The 25,357-nt window shown below is 38.1% G+C and overlaps 1 protein-coding gene across 5 annotated transcripts in view; it reads left to right on the forward strand.

Moving 5' to 3' along the window:
* Window positions 1-25,357, forward strand: part of KDM1B (lysine demethylase 1B) — a 33,233-nt gene that overhangs the window by 721 nt on the left and 7,155 nt on the right. Inside the window, exons 2-17 of one of the 5 annotated variants that reach the window (XM_026699532.2) lie at window positions 184-228; window positions 2,232-2,325; window positions 4,438-4,562; window positions 6,605-6,694; window positions 8,514-8,625; window positions 9,122-9,238; window positions 10,441-10,479; window positions 14,145-14,349; window positions 14,645-14,823; window positions 15,875-16,051; window positions 16,385-16,459; window positions 17,187-17,324; window positions 18,233-18,404; window positions 19,249-19,376; window positions 20,818-20,949; window positions 22,480-22,554. In XM_026699532.2, coding sequence (XP_026555317.2) covers window positions 2,236-2,325; window positions 4,438-4,562; window positions 6,605-6,694; window positions 8,514-8,625; window positions 9,122-9,238; window positions 10,441-10,479; window positions 14,145-14,349; window positions 14,645-14,823; window positions 15,875-16,051; window positions 16,385-16,459; window positions 17,187-17,324; window positions 18,233-18,404; window positions 19,249-19,376; window positions 20,818-20,949; window positions 22,480-22,554 — 1,854 coding nt within the window. In that variant the 5' untranslated portion in view covers window positions 184-228; window positions 2,232-2,235. Of the gene's footprint in view, window positions 1-141; window positions 229-2,231; window positions 2,326-4,437; window positions 4,563-6,604; window positions 6,695-8,513; window positions 8,626-9,121; window positions 9,239-10,440; window positions 10,480-14,144; window positions 14,350-14,644; window positions 14,824-15,874; window positions 16,052-16,384; window positions 16,460-17,186; window positions 17,385-18,232; window positions 18,405-19,248; window positions 19,377-20,817; window positions 20,950-22,479; window positions 22,555-25,357 lie in introns of those variants that run through there. The other 4 variants (XM_087930935.1, XM_087930936.1, XM_087930937.1 and 1 more) reach the window with 4 other exon arrangements.

A 25,357-nucleotide genomic window follows, 5' to 3' on the forward strand; every position in this document is an offset into this window, starting at 1 on the left:
GCGGCTGGGCATGAATGAATATAAATAAAGCTTTTTAAAAATTATGATCGGAAATGGACTTGATATTTCTACTTCTTGTCGAAAAGAGGAAATTGGGAGGAGTGAGAAAGGAGCTCGTGCGGTTTATGCCACTTTCCTTTGTCTTTACAATGATTTCTTTCTTTTTTTGTTGTATTATTGCAGATTGACTTGACTGAACCTCTGAAAATTGGGTTCTTGGATTCCTAGGTGAAAAGAAAACTGCCCTTTCTATTATGAAACTTACGGGAACCATAATTTTTCTTCTTTCTCATGCAGTTGCAACCCGTCTTCTTATTTACAACAGTTCATTTAGTGACCATTTGAAGTTACAATGGCATAGAAAAAAGTGACACGTTTTTCATGCTTATGACCATTGCAGACTCAATTATGGCCATAAGTTGAGGACTACTTGTATAGTCCATAAGGAATTGTGGAGTTGATGAGCAGTAAATGTTCCTGACAATCTTCTATGGTATATTGATTTTTCAGTTCTCTTAAAAAAAAAAAAAAACTTCAGCTGAATGTCAATTTCATCCTGGACGAAAGACAAAATCTTTCCTTAAAAACCTCCCAGCACCCAGAACTCCAGGAAGGAAAATGTCCCGTTGATTAATTGTTCTCACTCTCTGGAAATTTCTTCTTATAATAGTTCCAGGTTGGATCACTATTTAATGAGCGTTTGCTCATTGCTTCTTGTCCTGCTCTCAGGTGCTTTGAAGAATAAGTTAACCCTCTCTTCTCTGTGACAGCCCTTCAAGTACTGGAAGACAGCTGCCACTCCTAATTCTTTTCCTCGTTACCTACTTTCCGTAACCGTTCATCATACAGTTTATGATCCAGATCCCTTATTTTTATTGTTCTTCTCTGTACTCTTTCTACGGTCTCAACATATTTTTTGTGTAGGGGTGACCAGAATTGGATGCAGTTTTCCAAGCGTGGCTTCACTAGTGCAATATAGACTGGTATCATTTCTGGTGATCTTGATGCTACCCTTCTGTTGATGCAATCTAGAACAGCATTGGCTTTTTTGGCAGCTGCAGCAGGCTGCTGCCTTGTACTTGAGTGATAGTCCATCTCACATTGTTCTGTTTTATCAAGGTGTAGGCTGTGATCTACTAAATCTAAATCTATTGTTGTCAAATGCCTTACAGAAGCCCCAGTAAACTCTATCCACAGCATTTCCTTGATCTGGTAATTTAGTCACTTTTATCAAAGAAGGCAACAAGGTTTGTCTGGCAGGATCTGTTTTTAATAAACCCAGCCTGTGCTTGGAGTCTCTGTAAAGTTACACTCACTTTCTGAGGGTTATTTTATCTGTCTAGGGTGTATCTCAGAATATCCTGATGGATGAAAAGTTGTCATGCCAGGTTGCTATTGCTTGGGCTGAAGTATTTTCTTGATTGATTTCTGTTTACTGCAATTGACAAACATCCGGCAAGTTACAATAATCACGTTTCAGTAAATCCTGGTCTAAAATAAACATCCACAAAGTAACATAAAAGCCACAACACAATACAGTCAGAACAGCAGTCAGAAAATATAAATAGATGGCAACCTTCATAATTATGAATAATTCTTAAGTTATTCTGCCTTTAATACATTCCAAACTAATAAAGCAAGGGCTGGTTGAATTTTAGTAAGAACAAGATCCGAAACACCATCCCAAAAGCAGAAGAGCGAGGTCTATGGGCTTCTGTTCCCTTTTGGTTTAAAAAAATAGGGAGCTAGTAGGATCTCCTGGGAATTGCAGGTTTTGGGCAGATGAAAACAAATTCAGCAGAGGAACCTTTTAAATATATGCATTTTCCCAACAACTTTTAGGTGGCGTTTTACTGGATGTAACCTTATGTTGACCATAAAGGAACTTCTTTCATTTTCTTCAAGAACCATTCTTCTCTTTTCTTGCCAAGGCCAACAGAGATTTTCTTCAGGGTCTAGGGCAATCCATGGATGTTACGTATGTTGAGGGATGGGAATGAAGAGCTTTGTTATGATTACTCTTTGTTCTTTATACTGTGCTCCTAAAAAGAAATTCTTTCAAGTTTCCTTCTTCCCAGTTCAGCGGACAGATGGATCAGTTGATGGAATGGTACCTATAAGTAAGACCAAATATGGACTTTTCTCTTATCTAGGGAGCATAGCAGGACACTTCAAACTCTCCCTTAAGAAGACTGCTTAATGTTCCTCTTTCTCTTTTTTAAACCCTCCAGTACCATGTCAGCTGGCAGAGTCCGAACGAAGAAAAAGGTCACTGCTTTAGATCAAGCACCTGATAATCTTCCATTGAGAAGTTCAGGGAGACAGGTACTGTATGTCTTTCTAAATATATAAATGAAATGGAAATGGCAATCACTTAAATCTTATTTATAGTGAGCATACATTTGCATTTCCGATGCATCTTTCCTCCCCTGTATTTGTCTGTGTTCTTCTTGTCTACTGCTCTATTGCTATTCAGCTGTTGGAAGAGTGAAGCTTGTATTTGATTCAAAACACTGAGTTTGTATGGTTGTATGTTACATGGACAGCAATGTGTGTGCAAAACAACCCTTTGCTGCTGACCATTATCTGCCAAATGAATAGAGGCAGGAGGCTAGGCAACAATTATGAATGGAGAGGGCAAGATAAATTATTTCATCTCCACTCTTGCATTAGATACAATAAGATAAAGCAACCTTTATTGTCGTTTTTTTTTTACTGCGAGCACACTGAGAAACATTAAAAATGACATTCTGTTGCCTGCTCTCCAAAAGAAAGATACTTCTACCCATACATATACATAACATACACATATACATGCTATATTGATATGTATATATACTTATATATATATATACACACATGCACTCTGTGTGTGTGTGTGTGTTGTCAGCATATAAGAAATTATGAGCTGGGATAGCCATAACAAGTCAGCCAATGGGAACTGTTTGGTGACTAAGAAACAGCACCTGTTGTAAGCCATGTCAGACAGCTTGGAGGCTGAGTATGGCTTAGGGTAACTGGTATGTATAAATATAGACCTGTGAATTCTGAGTTCTGATAGTTCTGATTGCTTCTGCTTCTTGTCCTTGAACTTGCTACCACGTTGAAAGAGCTGCATCAGTATTGTATGCATATATCACGTTTTATATTACTGTATATAACAAGTTTCTTCAATAAATGAATCTTGCTGAATTATTAACTTGTGTGCTGGTTGGATTGCTGCAAACTCTGACATATACTTATACGTATATATATCCATTTTGAATATGTAGGGGAGAGAGAAAATATTGGATTCTGCGGTGGCTCAAATGTTTGAGCAGAGATTCCTATTAAGGTTATTTCTTCAAAGAGTATTTGTGCATTGGAATCTAAGCATTTGAATCTTAGTTGCCCCTATTGTGATGCATTTAAAAATTCAGCTTCTTTTCAACTGGAATATTGAAGGAGTTTACAGCATTAAATAAATAATAATATGGTTGCAGACTGGGCTGTTTCCTATCTGGAATAATGTCTATGGAGATTCTCAATCATCCATGTCACGGTTATCCCAAACATGCTTTTCAAAAGGCAACTGGACTTTCCTTTTTTTGCCTTTGAAAACATTTAGCTTCTCATCCAAGAACCTTCTTCAGTTCTGACTGAATGGTGGAGAATAGAAGGATTCATATTGTTTGCAGTCATCTGGTCCTTAGACTCGTTAGGTCTCTGAGAAGCATTGGGGCCACTTGGGGATTTACCTACAGCCTCAGGGTCACCTGAATCAAAGTGCAAATGGGTGTATACCCTTCTGCTGAAAGGACTGTGCTGTAGACCAGGGATCCCCAACCTACTGAGTTGCAGCCCACTCCTGGGCCGCTGCCTATTGGCCACCGGGTCGAATGAGTAAGCGGGCCACTTTGCACATATCTGTGCACAAAGCCTCATTCGTGTGAGTGTCATGGGTACTCATGGCCCCACTTGTGTGCATGTGCCTGCCCCCCCCCCCCAAACCATCCCCTATTTCCCACCTCCCCCCACTTTGGACCGCCAACTTGGAAAGATTGGGGAACTCTATTGTAGACAAGGGATAGATGAGATGAGAAGTGAAACATTTTTTCAAGGAAAAAAACCACGCAAGTCCGGTTGCCTTTTGACCTTTGTGACGCCTGGAATACTGCTTTTTCCCCTCTGAGAACAATTATGATATTTGGATTATTAGGCTGCTGTTTATTATTGCTTTACTCAAAGGAAGATCTACTGTATACACAATATTACCAAGTCTTGACAGTTTTTTTTTTTTCAAAAAAATATCTTCTGTGCCCAGCTACTCATGTAGCATTTCCCTATGAATTCAGACGGTTGGATGGAATAGGGATGCAGGAGAAATCAAGGCTGTCATCCTATGTGGTGGTAAACAGACAAACCTCTTTAGTCACAAAGTTCTCTGTGATGCATTAGGTGAGGAGAAAGGCAGCAGAGGTAGCCGAGGAGGATGAAGAAATATTGGAGAAGAAATACCGGAAATGTGAAAAAGCAGGGTGTACTGCAACTTGCCCGGTCTGCTTTGCTAGCGCCGCCGAAAGGTTTGGGTTTATTTATTTATTTATTCATTTTTATTTGTCAAATTCATTGGCCGTCCATCTTCCCGTGGGGTAACCCTGGGAGGCTTACTTTATTTTTAATATAAGCAAAACCTAAATGATATAAGTGAAATACTATAAAGATCCCAATTATTGAGCCCTAACTACAAAGATGAGGAGTAGGGTGAGAAGAGGATAATGTGAGAACTCTCCATTGGAGCTCTGAGCCAACTCCCAGAGCCAGTTTTTTTGGCAAATCAGGAGGATTGGAGCTAACTTCACCCCAGGGAGCAAGCTGTTCCAGAGGGCAGGTGCAATAGCAGAGGAGGCCCTAGTCCTGGATCTTGCCAGCCAGAATACCCTGGCCGAGGGGGCCTACAGGAGTGATGGGATTCAAATAATTTAACAACCGGTTCTCTGCCCTAATGATTTCATCTAACAACCAGTTCACCAAACTGCTCAGAAAAGTTAATAACTGGTTCTCCCAAAGTGGTGCGAACCAGCTGAATCCCACCACTGGCCTACAGCATGCCGCCTCTACCAGCATAAGTGGGGCGGGTCAATCCCAATGGGATGACATGGTCTTTCAAGTAGCCTGAAGACCCATGGGTGATTCTCTTTCTTCTTCTACTCCAACACCCTCTGCCCCCTCCCCCCCTCCCAGTCCTCATATCTTTCAGGAAGATATATATCTTCAGCATGATAAAATTGAGTTTTGACTTTGCTTTGTTTATTCTCAACTGAGTAAAGCCAATGTAAGATTGACCTCTCTTGTTTTCCCTGGGTTTTTGGAGGTTGGACTAGTTTTGGACATTCTCAATACGGGGATTTGCAATTTGATTGTTGCCTGTAATGAGATGTGGGAAAGGCCTTGGTAGACCAGGGCAAAGAGATGCTACTCGGGGAAACAGGCAGATGCGAGACAGCATGGCCTGTAGCTGGATAGTGGGTAGGGCAAGAGGCTCAGAAGGGTATTTCCCTAGTTTCTAAAGCTGTAAATGAGATGGCATGAGAATTGTACTTTCAGATTTGGAAGATTCTGTTAATGTAGCTTTATATTGAAATAGAATAGGCTTTCTGGGTTGTGTCTCCTGTCTCGTCTATCTGGTAAGGCTATCACTGCCATCTTATAAACTTCAGTGTTGAAATCTTGTGGTATTTTGCCAAGATATCAAAAAGTTTTGTTCGTAAGATTTTAATGATCTTAGTTAGGAGTTGTTCCTTGCTTCTAAATGGTTTAACAATTGTAAAGTCTCTGGGAGCTGAGCAGGACATAAATTTAAATAATAATGACAACAATAATTTTTCCTTTTTTTTAATTCAGGAATTTTCATTTTATTTTTCTATTCATTTTATTATTATACGCCAAGGAAAGCAAAAAGGGGAAAAAATAAAGTTTACCTGCCCTGTATACTAAAACTAGACTGTAACATGTAGGTTATTATACTGCTGTTGCCCAGAAATCATTTCACTAAAATTAATTGTTTATGTATTCATGTCAAGTTATATAACTAAATTATTAATAGTTAATTCATTTTTGTTTAACTGTGGGAAAAAGGGGGAGCCGAGCAAATAACATGCAAATAACATTTCAAAGCAATCTTTCATTTGTCATCCATTACAAAGTGATTTGAAAAAACACAGCTCTGCTTCTATATTTGACAAAATGTAGATGAGTTCTTCAAATCATTGTATAATGGATGACAAATGGGTATCCTTCCAGGCCATAAGTCAAGGACTCCCTGTAAATGAAATGATTTCAAATCTGTCATACGTGGGTGTTATATAGCTCCTGTTCATGACTTTTATTTCAAGTATGAATAAGAAGAAGTGCTTCATTGATGGTTAATGTCAGAAGCAAACTGAAATTGTAGAGCAGAGGTCTCCAAACTTGGCAAGTTTAAGACTTGTGCACTTCAACTCCCAGAATTCTGTAGCCAGCTATGCTATCCACTAGTCTTAAAGTTGCCAAGTTTGGGGACCCCTGCTGTAGAGCAAAGCATATCATTTTGATAAACAGAGTTTTAAAATATTTTCTGTTTTAGGTGTGCTAAAAATGGCTATACATCAAGGTGGTATCATCTATCCTGTGGGGAACATTTCTGTAATGAATGCTTTGATCATTACTACAGAAGGTAATCTTATTTAAGAGTTTATACTCTGAAATAACTTCATTCAGTAGCAAAATCTTATAGTGATTAGCAATTTCAAACAAGAAAAATTGATAAGACTTACAGCATAATCTCCCCGGAAGTGAACCACACTGAGTTTTAGTGGAATCTATTCCTAGGTGAGCAACTTTTGGAATTATTGATTATCCATAGTTCTGTGCTTTTCCCATTTGGATTGGATTTTTAATAAAGAGATTAAATGTAACTGTTACATTTGTAGTACTGTACAACTCTTAGTTATCTATCAATCAAAACATTTTAATGATTTTGAACCAGATATTTTGCTTCTTTCTAGAACCAGGTTGGTAATATATTTAGGTCCAGATTCCGACCACCCCCATTAACAAAGAAAATGCCTAAAATCTCAAGAGAGCCATAAATACTTTGGGAACATATCAATCCCCATCCTAAGAGTTTATGAATTTAATGCAAGAATGTTAGTATCTTTTATCATGTGGGAATGTTAAATTCTTGGGAGAGTAGGCAATCTGCTATTTACCAGAAATGTTGGCTGTTTTGCAGGCACTGTTTCAGGGTGCCCTGGACAACCTGAGCATCTTGTATTAGAAGGTGCAATAATACTAAGATATTAATAGATATTCTCTTTCAAAACTGTGTCTAAAGGCAAAACATATTTTAGAATTTGGTCCTTTTTGTCTCCCTGTTGCTAAGAATGTATTGAATGCACATGGAAAGGAAAAGGAGCACTTGCTCCCAGCTCACTCACAGGTGGCTTGAATAGAGCTTAATTTCATTTGCAACCTTTCCCTACATAACGAATACTTGCAACTAGAACTTGTGAGGAACCATAAAGTATTCAGGTATCTCCTTGAATTGGAAGCATTTGGAGATAAGCATCTACTTTAAAGCCTGGCTGTTTGTGAAAGCAACTTCAGTTTGTACTTCCCAGCAGATAGGGTCATGTGGATGTTGGTTACAGAGGAGGCAAAGAATCTGATCTTCTAAGGCAGGGGTGTGAAATTCACGGCCTCTAGGCTGGATGCGTTACGTGCTAGCCACACCCACCCTTGATTTAGTGAAGGGGAAATAAGTCATGATACATCACATGATGACAACATGATGACGAGAGTTTGACACCCCTATGCTAGGAAGTCCAGTTCTGGCTGATAGTTGAAGTTGGATACAACCCAAGTTTTAGTTTGAAGAAACAAATCTAATAGTACAAGGGTGTCAAACTGGCGGCCGTGCATGTCATGTGCAGGCCACGCCCACCCCAGCTCCACAAAGGGGAAAAACGTCATGAAATGTCATGTGATGGCAATGTGACATGGCGAGTTTGACACGCGTGTGATAGTGGAATCGTTGCGTAGATTTAGATGTCCATGATTGCAGGGGATGTAATTCAAGGTCACCCCTGGATTAACCAACATAGCATTGCCATGAAGTACTTGTTAGAATCTCTGCTTAGTTTTGCCTCAGCAATTGGATATACCTGAGTTGCCTTGTTTGGGCTTGCAAGCTAAGCAGGGGCAAGTCTGGTTAATATTTGGCTGGGAGACTCCCAGTTATAGTCTAGAACAAAGTGCCAGAAGGCAACAATAGCAAAGCGCTTTTGTATTACTACCAAGAAAATTAAATAGATCTTTCTGTGATCTCACCAGAAATCTATGTGGAGACTTTACTTTTTTCCTGTCTACATACAGGAAAACCCTACTGACTATGGTCCTATTATTTTAATGACTGCCTTTTGCCCTTAATATCGACCATTTAGATAAGCTATAGAAATCTTATACTCATCACTTTCTTTTTCTACTTTTGTTAGTCATAAAGATGGTTATGAAAAATACACCGCATGGAAAAGGATCTGGACTAGTAATGGAAAAAGTGAACCCAGTCCAAAAGCTTTTATGGCTGATCAACAGCTTCCTTATTGGGTAAGGATTTTGAGTTCCTATAGTAAAAATCCAGAATAGGTAACCCATTCAATTAATTAGAACATGTAATAAGGATTGGATAGACATTGTCCGCATACATTTATTTGGTGTCACTGTAAGTAATCCTAGGGTGTCTTAGAATTTTGCCATTGAATAAAATAACATTCTGCAAAAATTAATTTAAGAAGATCCCCACATTTCCTTGAGCTCTCAGAAGAAAGGTGATAATTAATACAAGCTATTAAGGTTTCCAGCAGGGAATTTTCTCAGCCCTTACTCAGGACCTGACTCCAAGACGTCTTCATGGAAAGCAGAAGGTCTGCTCCTGGATATTTTGTGCCTGCTTTGTGTTGTTTTCTCACTGAAGCTTCGAGTAGTTTCCAGCAATGTTTCTGAAATAAAGTGGCTAAATATAACTCAAGTTCATTTGAACTTTCTGAACCAATTTCATTGCCTGCGTTTATAGTCCTTAAAATGTCATTTGTTAACCTCATAGGTTCAGTGCACAAAGGCGGAGTGTGGGAAGTGGCGTCAATTGACAAAGGAAATTCAACTTACCTCACAAATAGCCAAAGCATATCGCTGTGGCATGAAACTGAACAATTCTGCTAAGGTACCTTCAACACCCATTTGCATTGGAGTAGGCTTGGTTGTTTCTACTTCTACCCCAGCTATACAGTGCTTCTGTGAGCTTGCATGTATGTGGATGGCAATAGAATAGAATAGAATAGAATAGAATAGAATAGAATAGAATAGAATAACAGAGTTGAAAGGGACCTTGGAGGTCTTCTAGTCCAACCCCCTGCTTAGGCAGGAAGCCCTACACCACTTCAGACAAATGGCTGCCCAATCTCTTCTTAAAAGCTTCCAGTGTTGGAGAATTCACAACTTCTGGAGGCAAGTTGTTCCATTGATTAATTGTTCTAACTATCAGGAAATTTCTCCTTAGTTCTAGGTTCTTCTCTCTTTGATTAGTTTCGATCCTTTGCTCCTTGTCCTGCCCTCAGGTGCTTTGGAGAACTGCTTGATTCCCTCTTCTTTGTGGCAGCCCCTGAGATATTGGATGACTGCTATCATGTCACCCCTAGTCCTTCTTTTCATCAAACTAGACATACCCAATTCCAGGAAATGTACTATACATGGATCTGATACTTAGTGGCTCCATAAACAGTTGCATTGTTGCATCTCTTCATACCCGCTAACCATTCATACCAGTTATTTCACAGGAGCAGCTCCTGTAGTTTGCACTAAAGTATTAATTTCCAATTCTTTTCTGTAGCATCAAATATCTCTTGAGGGTCTCTGGGGGATAAAGGGTGTGTTACTTACAGGCAACTAATGTGTATTTTAGAGGAGATTCACAGCTTAAATAAGAAATTAATTTAATTTTACAAAAGGAAAAACCGAGATATTTTAATGTTCCTTTTGGAAATCTTGTAAATGTTGGGATGCCAAAGTCTTGTGAGATTTTAACGATCGCCCCGCTATTAAGGCTGTGGTAAGACATTATGTTGGTACTTGTTCCAGGGACCATCTGTGGCACAGCAGTTGTTTTTGAGCATAATTGTTGATCTGTTTCTTGCTTGTCAAAGGCAAGTGTTTCTCTTTAAAAATGCTGTCCTTCAGAAGAAAATGCTTCATGTGTCTTAGAAAAAAAAGGGCACACCTTAGCTTTGAGTGTCAGGTGCAATGTTGTGTGATAGTGGACATCAGCAATACCTTTGCTTCAGTCACAGAATATTATTTTTAAAAAGCTGCTCATAGGGGGCGTTTTGTTCCAGCTGGAAAGACTCAAGCTCCTTCTATTTATTCCAGGTGGAAGGTTCAGACCAGTGCGCCATGCCTGAGGATCTGGTAAGCAGTCCCTGTGATATTAAAATTAATGCATTAATAAAAGCTGCAGGCTTGGCCATGATGTGCTCAAACAATTTTACAGGTAGTCCTCAACTTACAACCACAGTTGAACCTAAAACCTCTGTTGTTAAATGAGTTCTGCCCCATTTTACAACTTTTTTTTTGTAAATTTTATTTGAGTTTTCACAAAGAGAAAAAAAATACAGATAAAACATCTTTTTTGAAAGTAGCGTAATCCTAGGTTACATTTCTTCGTACAGACACAAATTCAGGTTCATGCTCATTTTTATATTCTATTCCATATCTTATTACTATTTTACATTTTCTGCATAGCTTCTCCCCTCTTTTAATTTTCTCAATTTTATTTTAATTATCTCATCTCAATTCAAATCATTGTATTTATATTTTTTGTCTGTCCTGTTTCAATTATCTATTATCTTTTCTCATTAAACAAAATTTCTCCTGTAGTTACTGATTGGAGTATGACGCCTTTATATCTTTTCCCTAAAGTTGTAACATTCAATATAATACATAACTTCCATTCGGATTCTGCTTGGTACATTCTTAAAATACACACTGTATTCTTTAAAAAAAGAAAAAAATTATAAATGTATATAATTAAAACAACATTCCATTCCAATTCAATTCTGTCATTAATATTAATATTCATTAAAGTCTTAACATCTTTAACATTACTTTTCAATTAAATATCATACTTCTATGGGAACAATTATAAGCTTTCCATAGTTAATTCCCCCCCTTCACTTATATTTTATAAAACATTAACTAATTAAAATGTTCCCGTTCCTTCCTAATTCAATTTTCTTATTTATTTTATTTCACTTATTTTATTCACAAACATTTCACTAAATTACACTAACTATTTTATCCCTCATTTTAATCATATGTTGTTTCCAATTTTCTAAAGTTATTTCTATTACTAATATAACAATACAATCTTATGTACCTTTACAGAATCCCTTTTTCAGTTAGATTTTCACCCATTATCTCTAAATAGGTCCTGTTTCTCTATAGCTTGCTCTGGTCCTTTGTAAATTCTTTTCCTTTCCTTCTTCCCTCTCCTTCTCTCTCCCCTTTTTACCCCCTTGTCTCTCTATCTCTATTTCTCTCTTCTGTATTCCCCTTTTCTGTTGCTTTCCAGTATTATACTTATTTTTTGAATTATTTTTCTTTTCTTTGGTTGTTTTTTAAGTCTTAATTTCTCCATTCTCTTTCCCCCCTTTCCTTTTTCTTCCCCACATAAAATTGCTTGTTCATTAAAGATGGCTTCTTCTTTGTCCCAATCTTCTTGTTTTGCAGTCGTTTCTTGTTGTTTCTCATAGTTCCAAATCTCCATTTCTAAGAATTGAAAAACGAAGCCAAAAGAACCCTTCCCTTCTTGTGCATCTTCTTTGTACTTTTTAAGTTCCATTTTCAATTCATCCAGAAGTGGTGCCATTGTATAATTTTTTAAACAACCACTCGATTGATTTTAGACATTCAAATATAATAACCAAGAATCCAAAGATCACCAAGTAATCCAAATACACGCAAGCTGTTTCCTTTTTGCTCTTTTTTTTTCACTTTCTCTTCCTGGGGTTACTATTTAGTTGCAGAGTTTCAGTTAAAATGCATCTTTTAGAAGTCTTGTTGAAGTTTTACTGTAGATTCTTTTTAATTCCAGGCAGTCTCCTCCCTCTTCCAGATCCTGCCCTTATTCTTTTTCTCTCCCTTCCTGCTTATGAAAAAGAAAATTTTTTAGTGTCCAGAAATCTTTATTATCCCTTTGGCATTTTGTTTTATTTTCAGCTTAATTGCCTATTGATGTCAAAGCGGATTTTTCTGATTTCTTATTTAAGTCTCTTAGTTGTCAGTATAGGGAAGGAGAGAGAAGAAAAAAAAAGCCAAACCTTTCCCTTTTCACTTTCCTTCGCTGCTTCCGACTCTTCTTTGGGAGTGATGTTATTTTTTGTAAGTTTAAATTCCAGGGTACCTTAGTTGTTGCTTTTACAATTTAACCCAGTTAGCCAAAACTTTCACTTCTTATCTTCCTCCTGCACATTCTTTTCCGGCCGAGTTCTCCTTTGTGGTGGCCATTTCTGACCACCGCTGCAATTGCCTTCGGGAAAGGGAATAATGGCTAGCTGAGGAGGAGAGATGCAGCTCTCCTCAACCCTGCTGGCAGTCTCCCCGTTCTTCACCACCTCTATGGGGTGGCTTAGCCCCGAAACCAGCTGGCTCGGGGCACTCCAGTGGGGAGCCCAGACAGAAACTGCTCACGATCGCGGATTTCTGTCTGTTGCCGAAGCCCTTCAAACCAGAAGTCCCCATTTTACAACTTTTCTTGCCACAGTTAAGTTGGCCATGTTATGTTAGTTGTTACTAACTTATCAACTGCAGTTGTTATCACTGCAGCTGATAAGTTAGTAACATGGTTGTTAAGTGAACTTGGCTTCCCCATTCACTTTGCTTGCCAGAAGATGGCTAAGAGGGCGAGTCACATGACCCCAGGACATTGCAACCATCATAAGTATGAATCAATTGCCAAGCATCCGAAATTTGATCACATGACCATGGGGATGCTGCAGTGGTACTAAGTGTGCAAAACGGCCACAAGTCACATTTTTCAGTGCTGTTATACCTTTGAATGGTCACTAAATGAACTGTTGTAAGTCGAGCGCTGCCTGTATTTTAGAACTGATCACTTTTTGAGAATGCGGAGCCATTGAATTAAAGCGATGTAGTTAGTATTCTTATTCTATGTCTGCCTGTTATTTCTGTTTTAGAAAGATCAAAGTGGAGCACTTCTACCTTCCCAACAAAATCTTGAACCTTTCTGTTATACGCTATATGATCTGTTATACGCTAACTAGCTCAACTAGTTCTAACCATCTCGAATGAGTAATCTGTATACCTTAAGACCTATTTAGAGAGCTTTCCTTGCACTGATAGAATTGGCAGATGTATGTATGTATATTGGTTTGTTACTGGCTACGTGTAAAAAGTTGGCATTGTATAGAACGCCTAGGAAATCTATAGAACATATGACATTTTTAAGCAAAGTATGAAATGTCTGCATTATTTTAACATGCCAAATACTTTCCCTAGGCATTGTTTATAATACCTAGGCATCATGCAGAATGGCAAGAAATATTTAGGCAGAGTGTGAAAAGAGAATCATGAAAAGGGCTAGGGTTAGAGTATTCCTAACTCTAATTCTATATTGAAAAGATGTATATTAAAATGAAAGAAGAAATGCAAAGTAAAGTACGGAACTTTCTGACTGAAAAGACAAACTAGAAAAAAATGATGACCTATTCGTTGCAACAAGGAAGGCTAGAGTGGGATTTTAGTGGGAGTATTTTAAATCTTGCCACTTTTGCATAGAATGCCCAGGAAATGTATGAGATAATAAACGTATCTTACTTTGACATCCCACTTTTGGCATTCTATAAATTTCCAAGGCATTCTATAAAATGCCTAATTTCACACATTGATGAATACATACATACATATATCATTATATGCACAAACATACACATGTCCAATTTATCTTCTAATGTAAAGGTCCATCAGGATTGAGAAACAATATTGGGGATGGGGAAGAAACTTGAGTTGTTGCTAAGATTTTTCTTCTTGACTTCTGCTCTAATGCTTCGTTTTAGAGAGTTGCTGAAGTTTCAGATCACTGGTGGTATTCCATGCTTATCCTCCCTCCCCTGTTGAAGGACAGCGTGGCTGCTCCACTGCTGTCTGCATACTACCCAGACTGTGTGGGTATGAGCCCCTCTTGTACTAGTACTCACCGATCGGTTAGCGAATCCAGTCCGATGAAAATGGACAACTTAAAGACTCCACCTTCCATAGCTGGTAAGTCAGGATTTCTTTTAAATACTCTGCATTTAGAATTGAATTATGACTGAGAGTAGGCATTATCAGTTGTAGATTCAAGCAGATTTATTTTCTCAATGATCAGTCAATACTGCCATTGTGTGTTTTCCGTTGCAGTTGATTTTGTTTTTTTGTGTCTATAGTTGTGAACTGGTTTTGCTTTGCCAGTTCACAGCCTTTATTGGTTTCAGAAGTGGCACTGCAGAAATGTTACACTCTACCTTTACTGAATGAAAACTTATTGCTGTTCTATTGAGTCTTTCTTGTGTTTCAGGGATGAACAAATATTTCCAGCCTTTCTATCAGCCCAATGAATGTGGTAAAGCCTTGTGTGTGAGGCCAGACGTCATGGAATTAGATGAACTCTATGAGTTTCCAGAATATTCCCGGGACCCCACCATGTATTTAGCATTGCGAAATCTCATTCTGGCTTTGTGGTACACAAACTGCAAAGTACGTTTTACACTTTCTCAAAAGATTTATCAAGTAACACCAATTTAATGTTTTGATAACTTTGTGGGACTGTGAAACTTTTCTGTCATGCCATCATCATCTTAGCGATTGTTCCTGGGCTCTAAAACTTCTTTGCAAAGAAGTCCAAGCTAATTCTCCTACCTTTGTGCTTTGTTCACTAAACCCAGGGCTTTTTGTCTAAAAGTTTTTCACTTGTTACTTTATTAATTTATTCATGAGGTTTATATGGTGGATATATATTTAGAAAAGGAAATAGAGGAATGCAAAGTACTGTTTTCTGAAGGATGCGTTTTCCACTCGTTTAATTCTGATAATCTCACTCGGATAATTTCTTCACATGAAAGCTACACCACAACCTTCCTCCACCCGATGTTCTCCACATGTGTGGGAGCTATGATTCCCACAACTTCAAGAAATGCTTTATAACAGAGATCTTCAAACGTGGCAACTTTAAGACTGTGGACTTCAATTCCTCAGAATTCTGGGAGTTGAAGTCCACAAGTCTTAAAGTTGCCACATTTGGGGACCCCTGCTTTATGACAACTTTGGAAGATAACAGGTCTATAGTTGGTCTGTTTTATAGATATGCAACCCATGGCTTTACAAACTGCAAGGAAGTTTTCAATGTATCTCTAGAATCGGTTGAACCAAAATTTGATTTCCCAGGGAAGGGAAATGGGGATTGTAAGAGAGATTTAAAAAGGTGCTTTAAGTCATTCACAATCTTAAGGAATTGATTTCATTTCTTGAAAATATTCAGATTCAGGCTAATGTCCCCTTCTGCTTTTTCGGTCATCCTTTCTGCTCCAAAAGTCAGGAAACCTTGGTCCCATCTAGTTGGTGATGTCATTATTATGCAGTAAAACTGTTGAGTGTGTCATAAGATTATTTGTCATTATTTTTCAGAAGTATAGATAATTATAAGCCAGTATTCTTTGGTTGCAAGACAATTTGCTGCATGGTTTGCTTTGGATCTGCTTCATGACTCTTTTTCTCTTTTTGGGTTTGGTTTTCTTCCCTCAATCTACAGGAACCTCTAACCCCTCAGAAATGTACTCATCACATAATTGTTCGAGGACTTGTACGCATTCGCTGTGTTCGGGAGACAGAAAGAATTCTTCATTTTATGACCAGGAAAGGTCTGATTAATACAGGAGTTTTGTCAGTTAATCCAGACCAAGCCCTGCTTCCCAAAGACTACCACAATGTAGGTCTTTTAAAATTTAATCATTAAATTGGTTATATTTCAGAATATTCTGAAAGTACAGAAACATCCCAACAAAGATATTTGGTAAAAACTATATTTCTGGGATGTTCTTAGTTCAGGAAATCCTTGACTTAACAACCACAATTGAGCCCAAACTAAATGAACTGTTATAAGTTGAGGACTACCTGCATTACTTCTCTAGTTGGCAATAGATTGCTTCAATGGGAATATTATCTCTATATTTTATGCAACTGGTACAAAGTCTTGTACGGTCTATTTGACTAGCTTTAGAGAAACGGTATTTGTAATAGTTCCATCTTTCCTTCATTGCAGAAATCTGTAATTGTGGTTGGAGCTGGTCCAGCAGGATTAGCAGCTGCAAGACAACTTCAAAATTTTGGAATTAAAGTAAGACCTGTTCATATAAATCAAGATACTGTAATACTGCTGCCTTCTGGCATAATTTTATTACATTTCAATCACTTGAACATGAACCTTTACAATCCAGAAAGTATTCCAGTGAATTATTCCATTGAACAGTTTGGAACAGAGTTAGTATCTAGTTGGAGAGATTAAAGAATAAGATGACTTTGAAGTTATTATGGTGTGGTTTCATTGTGTAATGTAGAGCTTAGCCAGCATTAAGATATGATAGATTCAACTGTTTTCTTACACTTTCCTTTTTAAAGAAAAACTTCATATGAGCATGTCTGTGCTTAACACTTCAAGAGCCCACATTTAGGAAAATCAATAGCCCTTAGACTTATATACCATTTCACAGTGCTTTAAGAGTTTACAGCGGTTTACAGAGTCAGCGTTTTGCACCCAACAATCTGGCTCCTCATTTTACCTACCTTGAAAGGATGGAAAATTGAGTCAAACCTGGAGCCTGTCAGAATCAAACTCCTGGCTGTTGGCAGAATTAGCCTGCAATACTTCATTCACCACCACGGCTCACCTATTTAGGTCTCACCTCACTTTTTGTAATTATATCAAAAGCTTGCTAAAGAACCCACATAATTAGATAATACTCTTTTATCCTCTTGTTGACTCTGGGATGTTATACTAACTGTTAAAAAAAAATCGGGAGTAAAGTGTTTCTTACCACTTCCATTACTTTGTTTGTATATTACAGGTCCTTGTGCTGGAAGCAAAGGATAGAATTGGTGGACGAGTCTGGGATGATAAGACTTTCAAGGGGATCATTGTGGGGAAAGGAGCTCAGATTGTGAATGGCTGTATCAATAATCCTATAGCACTAATGTGTGAGCAAGTGGGTTGCACTTTTGAAGATGACACATTGCAGATAACAAGCTTAGTATATATTGATCCTGTAAATGTACATTTCTATTTTGGATACATTTTGCAAGGACTTTTGTGTTCCACTGAAGGATTTGGTCTGAAGGCATTCTAACTGTAGGTTTTTTGCGAAATTTGAGAAATGTTTCTTTAGTTTTATCACTTGGAAAAGAGCAAGGATTTGTCTGAAGGACAAATGGAGGAATAGGATTTGAGGAGGTAAATGCAATTCTTAAGAACAAATAAATCATATTTTAAAATTTTAGCATTTGCTATTAAGCTACAGATACCAATAGTACTTATATACTGATTTATAGTGCTTTACAGCGCCTCTAAGCAGTTTACAGAGTCAACATATTGCCCCCAACAATCTTGAGTCCTCATTTTAACCGACCTTGGAAGGATGAAAGGCTGAGTCAACCTTGAGACAGTCAGGATCGAACTCCTGGCAGTCGGCAGAATTAGCCTGCAATACTGCATTCTAACCACTGTGCTACGGTGGCTCCTCTGCATCCAAAGTTTCTTCCAGCATCATGGATTTAAATTTATAATGGATTATGTCACTCTTGCAGTAAACAACAGACTATTCATTTTCAGTTAATAATCCTTGTCATTTAGAATGCCTATCCTTCATGACACATGGAACTAGGCTAACAAATATTTTATGATAAATTAAATGATTGATTCAGATAATAGAAAAGATTTCAAAAGTTTCCTTAATTTTTGTTTGCTGCCTGTTTTGATACCAATCTGGTTACTTGTCTTTAAAATACCGATATTTTGTTGCAATGGCTGTTGGTTGGGATTGTTGTGTATTACTATGAATGAAAATGAAGTTTGAATTACTCACATGTTCCACCTTTAAAATTTCTTTTTCTAAAGTTGGGCATTAAAATGCACAAAATTGGAGAGAAGTGTGATTTGATCCAGGAAGGTGGAAGAATAACTGATCCTGCAATAGATAAGCGCATGGATTTTCATTTCAATTCTATCCTTGATGTTGTGGCAAATTGGAGAAAAGATAAAAGTCAACATCACGACATTCCTCTTGGAGGTAAGAAAGAATCAGGAAAGTGTAAAAAAAAAGGTGCAACAATGGCAGCAGAATATTGCATCCATAGAAGTATATATTTGTTTACGTATTAACTTGTCTAATTTATATGTTTGCGCAATCACTTGGAACTCATGAATTGGACCAGTTTGAATGCTAGCTAGATGTACATGGTTTATTGAATAAGGACAGTTTGCCAAGTTTATACAATGTACTAAGGGGAAAAAATATTTTTAATACCCAGAATACAAGCTTGGTCATATGTTGCTCATTGAGGAAAAAAATTAAAATGGTCTCTTCTTCAAACTTATTTTATTCATCATTTGCATGTATGAACAGCTGAAACTCAACCAGTCCAGTTGTTAAGAGGTGTCATTGAATTATTGTAGTGATAGGAAGATATACAACATTTGTAAGTGCAGAATTGCACTTTTATGTGGGACCTGGGAAAATTGTAACAAGTATCTTGAACTTGAAAATAAGTAAGGTTCTGCATTTATTAGGTTCACTATGGCTTTATATTGACCAGATTAACACATGAATGTGTATTGGTAGTGGGTAGTTGTCTCTTTTGGTGACTTGTCCATCTGCATGTAAAATGCTACCATAAAGTGCTCACTAGATAAGACCAGAGAGTTTTTTTTAAAATTCTGGTATAAATATCAGGTTAATGAGTTTAACTCTTTTTGAAACGTCTGCAGTTTAAGTGTTCAAATTACTTACATTTTAATTGTAGAGAGAATATGTACGCGTGTATGGACTTTATTTAAATACGTTGCTGAAATGACAGGACACTGAGATAAATGAATACTTTTTACTAACTATTGAATTGTTAAAACATTTGCAGATAAAATTCAAGAAATCTATAAAGTTTTTATTCAGGAATCTGGTATCCAGTTCAATGAACTAGAGGAAAAAGTGCTGCAGTTCCATGTTAGCAATTTGGAATATGCCTGTGGCAGTAACCTCCATGAAGTGAGTGAAAATACTTTTCTTATAATGACAGGACAATGTGCTTAAAATATGTATGGCCAATTGTCGTAACAATGTATCCAGCTCCGTATATTCTGGCTCCAAATTATAAATGTTTCAGGGTTTTAATTAATATGGGACTGCTACCCAGCTGATTCTAACTGTACATCCTGAAAGAAAATTATGAAATGTTTGGATGGGGAAAGTTAACGGACTAGCCTCCCAGAGCTTAGTAAGCAGTAAAATCTATTTTATATGACTGCAAAATTCTGGCAAGTGAAAAATTTCACCCCTTGCAAAGAAAGGGAGATGATATGATAGGTCAGGTCATTGTATCTGCCCTGCCAAAAACCCACATCAAACTATCCTGTTCTCCTTGAACTTCAGCTGATCCTTACAGAGCAGGGGTGTCAAACTCAAGGCCCCGGAGATGGATCCGGGTTAGATCTGGCCCATGGGACCACCCTGGAAACAGCAAAGGACCGGCCCGCGGTGCCTCTGCCAGCAAAAACAGAGCTTGGGAGGACCGCGTGCAACTCTCTCGGGTCCTGTTTTCAGCTGCAGAGGCCTCCTGCAGGAGCTGGGCTCCGTTTTCACTGGCAGAGGGCTGCAGGAGGCCATTGTGGTTGAAAATGGGTGCCGCCCCCCCCTCCCCCCCGAGCTCCATTTTTGCTGGCAGAGGGCTAGCAAAACAAACTAAAAATAAAGCAAAAGGAGAAATGTTTCCCCCTTTTTCATTCAAGCATGCAAGAAGGGACTGAAAGGAGAAAAGGAAAGAGGAAAGACAAAGAAAAAGAAAGATGGGAAGAGAGCAAGGAAGGAACAATAAGGAAAGGAGAAGGAAGAAGAAAGGAAAAAGAAGGGAAGGAGGGAGATTATAATGAGAGAGAGGGAGGGTCAGAGGGAAGTCCTGCTTGGCCACCACAGGTGCCCCCAACACAAGTGACATCGAGCTGGCCACGCCCACCCCAGTTCCCTGAGGTCAAACACAACCCTGACGTGACCCTCAATGAAACTGAGTTTGACACCTGTTACAGAGGAATGACTATTGGTGGCTGAGTGCGGGGATGTTTTTCTTCTCTTTATGCATGTTTTTCCTTTCATTGTCAAGCTTGCTTACTGGAAGGGCTTCTCTTTCACTCTCTTATTTTCAAACTGCCCTTCATTGGCTATATATAAGTTACTTCGGGAGCCTCTGTGGGTGAAAAAGGATAAAAATGCTTTAAAGAACAGTACTAATTGTTGAAAGGTTGCACTGTTAAATGTGCTAAGTTCTAGGCTTGCAAGAAGGGATGGTATGGCTGCAACCTGGCACAATTAGCCCTTTCACATAAAGGACAGTTAGGAGAATGGGGAGATTCGTTTATGTACATGGGAAAAGAAAAATATGTTAAAAAGAGTTAACTTGAATTGCAACTGAATGAAGAATTGTCTCGCCAAACAGGTTTCTGCACGGTCTTGGGATCATAATGAATTTTTTGCGCAGTTTGCTGGTGACCACACCTTATTGAGTTCAGGTTACTCAGCCCTAACTGAAAAATTAGCTGAAGGCTTGGATATTCGGTTAAATGTTCCAGTAAGTATCAAAACATGGAAGAGTCATTTTCCTTGCTTTGTCATGGAGTATTTCATCTCACTGGTGTTCAGTTTAGTTCTGTTTGAATTGTAGTATATACTTGACCTTTTCAAACTGCTTCTATGGATGCCCCAATTTAATATACATTTTGGAAGAAATATAAATAGGACTTTATAGAGCCTATTTGAAATGTATACTAGATCTTTTAATAGTCTACAGCAGTGATGACGAACATATAACAATATGTATCAAAGATGACCCACCATGATGTTTTGGGTGGGAAGTCAGCATTCATCAACACTTGATAACTATTCTCGAAAGCACACTCCATTCTTGGGAATTGTTGTCGTTGTTGCGGGGGCTGCTTGAGAATAAGTGAGGTTCCATGCAGCCTCTGGACACTTCAGAAGTTGCACAGGAAGGCCCTGCTTTCTCAAGGCCTCTGGAGTCTCCAGAAATCATGTGAGAATGGGGCATGATTTGTGCAGTTTGTAGTGGCTGCATAAGAGCATTTTCTGAAACCACTTTAGAAACAAAGGCCTTGTGAGACCAGAGCAGCCTCAGATAAGCTCCAAGGGCTACCTGAAAGTAAGTGGCACGTGGCAGATCCTGGGGAGTGCTGGGAACTGGGAAAACAGTATGAGGTGGCCTTTCGATGACAGCTGTGGCACTAAGGCTGAAACTGAAGCCCATGTCTCTACTACAAGACCTCTACTTTGAGACCCAAGTGTCATGCAACAGGTTGAGTGGCTGTCTTCACCTAGCTCCTGCCCACGTAGCAGCTTGAAAGAATGCAAATGAGAGTAGATAAATAGGTACCACTTTGGTGGGGACGAAACAATGCTCCGCGATGTCATGCTGGCCACATGACTGCAGAAATGTCTTTGGACAGTGCTAGCTCAACAGCCTTGAAATGGAGATGAGTGCTGCCCCCTATAATTGGCAATGATTAGATGGGGGAGGGGAGAGGAGGCAGAGAATTGTTTTCCTTTGTTCATATATGGGCATGTGTGTGACATGCCGAGTCAAATTTGACATTTTCTGAATTTTTGATATGCCGAGCCCAAAAGATTCACCATTGTTGGTCTACAGTCTGCATTCACTGTGTATTCCCATGCCAACTTATAGATACTGCTTGCCTTTACAACCTCAAACCTAACTAGCCTGTTAGTTCTCCTCTTCCACTCTGTTCTGAACTTCAACTCTTGACTTTTCTCACTGTCTCTCCATTGTTTAAAGTTCTGCTGATTCATCAGAAATAGCATTTGCCTTTTTAGCAGCTGAATCACACTGGTGGCTCATGTTCAACATATGTTATATGATCCTTTTTGTTGTACTACTGCTAAATCAGGTCTTCCTTGTATTGTTCTTGTGCCTTTTGCTGAAAATATTCTTGCTGCTTTGTGAACAATGTTTCAGCTTCTTTGATGTCAGCTGAAATATATAAGGAAGAGAACTCTGGTTTTACTTGTGTTAACGTCATGAGATGTATAAATAAGTATTTTACAATCTCCCTTTCATTCTTAAAAGGTCTGTAGCATTGATTACTCAGGAGAAGCAATCAAAGTGACCACAAAGGATGGAGCTCTGTGGACAGCACAAAAGGTGATATCTCATTCTTTGGGGTTGTGTTGGAGTCAGCAACTTTTTTCAGCATTGGAGAACACTTTCATTTTGTTATTACTGTACTTTTGCCTTTGACAGCGGAAGATGGCGTGTTTGGGTGGAGCCAGTGGTTTGGTTTCCTTCCCTCCTGGGTGGAGGAGCAGGGGAGTTAAGTGCAGTTGATGAATTAAATGTTTTTTTAACCTTTTTAGAGCAAATATTGTGTGCCTCTGATTTGTCATCTATGCTTTTGAGAAATGTTTTGGCAAGAAGCAGAAAGTACACACTACGGATCTTAGTGTCTATAGTGTTTCAAAATCCTGCAACCTGCCCTCACAAATATAAACCAGAGAAATGGCTGGTAGACCAACACATTCTGTGGCACTCTCCCTTTTATTTTCATTATTTCAATTTGTTAGTCCAATTATGCATCCTCTTTCTAATCTTTGTGGCATTTAGAAACACCTCTTGGGAATTTGAAGTAGTGCTAGGGCATTTGAGATTGTGCAGGTTCAGACACATGTATGGCCTCAGTGGCACTCAGAAGCTCTCTGTTAAGTGTTCTGCCTTGGTTATCCATTAACTCTCTTTCAAAGCAGTTCTGCTCGGTTACTTCCAAATTAAAACCCTTCAGCATTAAGATTATAGGATAAGCTTTCCCCAGTGTGATGTCTTCAAGATGTGTGGACTTCAATTTCCAGTGAAAAAGCTGTTGAAATCTCAGTACAGAAATCTGTGGATGCAAAGATTAGGGAAGGTCATAGGGCAGTGATGGCAAACCTTTTGGACACCGAGTGCCCAAACTGCATGCACACACATGCCCAAACTGAAAAGTGCATGCGCATGTGTGGACATGCATGCATACGCAGGAGACACCTGAAGACCAGATGGCCAGCGGGAGGCGGGACATCCCAACATCGGCAGCGCGGCAAGTGGTAAGATATTTTTCTTTCGTGAGCTTCTGTTTTGTAGTTTTCAGGGAAACAGAAGCTCACGGAAGAAGCGCCACGGAGATCTGACCTGGGGTGACAGCACACGGGCCAGCAGAGAGGACTCTGTGTGCCACCTCTGCCACGGGTGCCATAGGTTCACCAACACAATCGTAGGGCAATAGGAGACGCAGGAAATTACACAGAATAATTCAGAAGCAAATAATACCAATTTCACTTCCTCTTTTGGATCTGTTTTGGGTTTGGCTCTATCAATAGAGGGAAGATTGAATATTATTTGGTTTTGGGGGTGGAAAGGCAGTTGAAATGTTTGCTTGTGTCCTTGAATTACTAGGATTTGAAAAAAGGAAGAACAAGAAAAGTTTCCTTGATAGATTGTGTCTTTGAATTGTTTTAAAAGCAAAAGAGAATATTTATTGTTTTAGGTGGTTTCCTACTTAATATGTTTTTCTGCATTGTTATCATGGCATTGTTCCTTTCTGTATTTGATCAAATTTATTGCTGGAAAAAAGCCACTGAAAGTTTTTCTTTAAAGTACTTCTTTAAAGTTGGCTCAATAATTTTCTCCTGTGTTTTATTTCCTCTTTTGAATATAGAAACAAATCTATTGAATATACTGGATTAAATTATTTTAATGTAATGTAGGGATGGATTAATCAGTTTGATTAATCAGTTTGGTCAGTTTCAGTTTCACATGTATTTATTTCCTTATAAATCCCTTTTGTGCCATTTCTCCAATCCTGCAAATTAAAAACAAAAACCAAAGAAGTTATTTTAAATAATTTTTTTTAACAAACTTTATTCAATTTTTCACATTAAAAACAAAAATCTCTTTTTAGTGGACAACATATTTCCGGGTCATCACCTTTACATACAAATATGACAGCAATTATACATTGATATATGCATACTTAATTCTATTATTACCTTTTCCATTCCAAATTTTCAGTAAGGAGAGAAACAAACACATTAATTCTAGCCTCTTTCATTAATCTCAATCGAAACGTCTTCTTTGTTTCATTTCAATTATTTCAAATATAATCATTTAATATTTATTTTAAAAATAAAGACAAACAATATGTGTTTGCATTATAATAATAATAAAGTTATCATTGTTTTTAATAGTCTTTTAATAGTTTAATAGTTTATATTAACTTATTAATTTAGTTGGTTCTTTAGTGTGTCATATTCCCTTTCCATTACACATTCTTTTTATAAATTCTAGATTAATACAAATTTTAACACTAAAAAAAATCAAGTAGAGGTTTCCCCCCTTTTACTGTTTTGAGTGTGAAACCTCACTGATTAAAATATACCTTTATTCCCTCATCTTAATTCCCAATAAACCATTATTTTTAGGAAGTTACAACAATAATCATTACATCTTTTCACTTGGATTCCACAGCATATTCCCCCCCCTTGATTTTTAATAAGAGTTATCAGTATCTATATTATCCTATTTTCTAAATATTTTTAATTGCAGAAATATTCTTATTACCCCTTGTCACCCTGCAGAATCCCCTTTTTAATTCATCAACCATTATCTCTGAAAAAAACAATTTCTTTTCAACATTTTACTATTTCCGTATTTCTTTATTTCATGCACCTGTTTCTTACTGCTTCTCCTCCCCCTCTTTTCCCCATATCTTTTCTCATTCCAGTTTATATCCCTCTCTTTCTTAATATCTTCCTTTCCCCTTTTCTGCTGGGTCTTTTTGCCTTTCCCAACTTCACAGGTATTCCCCCTTTTGATTGCCTTCTTAAATCTCAACTTTTTAACCTTCCTTCTTTCCCCACTTCTTTGTAGTGTTCTTTGTGTTAATTGTCTATTTAAAATGTCTTCTCCTTGAGTC

The sequence above is a fragment of the Pseudonaja textilis genome, chromosome 3 (assembly GCF_049901715.1).
Source record: "Pseudonaja textilis isolate UNSWEBS1 chromosome 3, rPseTex1.2, whole genome shotgun sequence".
Classification (NCBI taxonomy): Eukaryota; Metazoa; Chordata; class Lepidosauria; order Squamata; family Elapidae; genus Pseudonaja; species Pseudonaja textilis.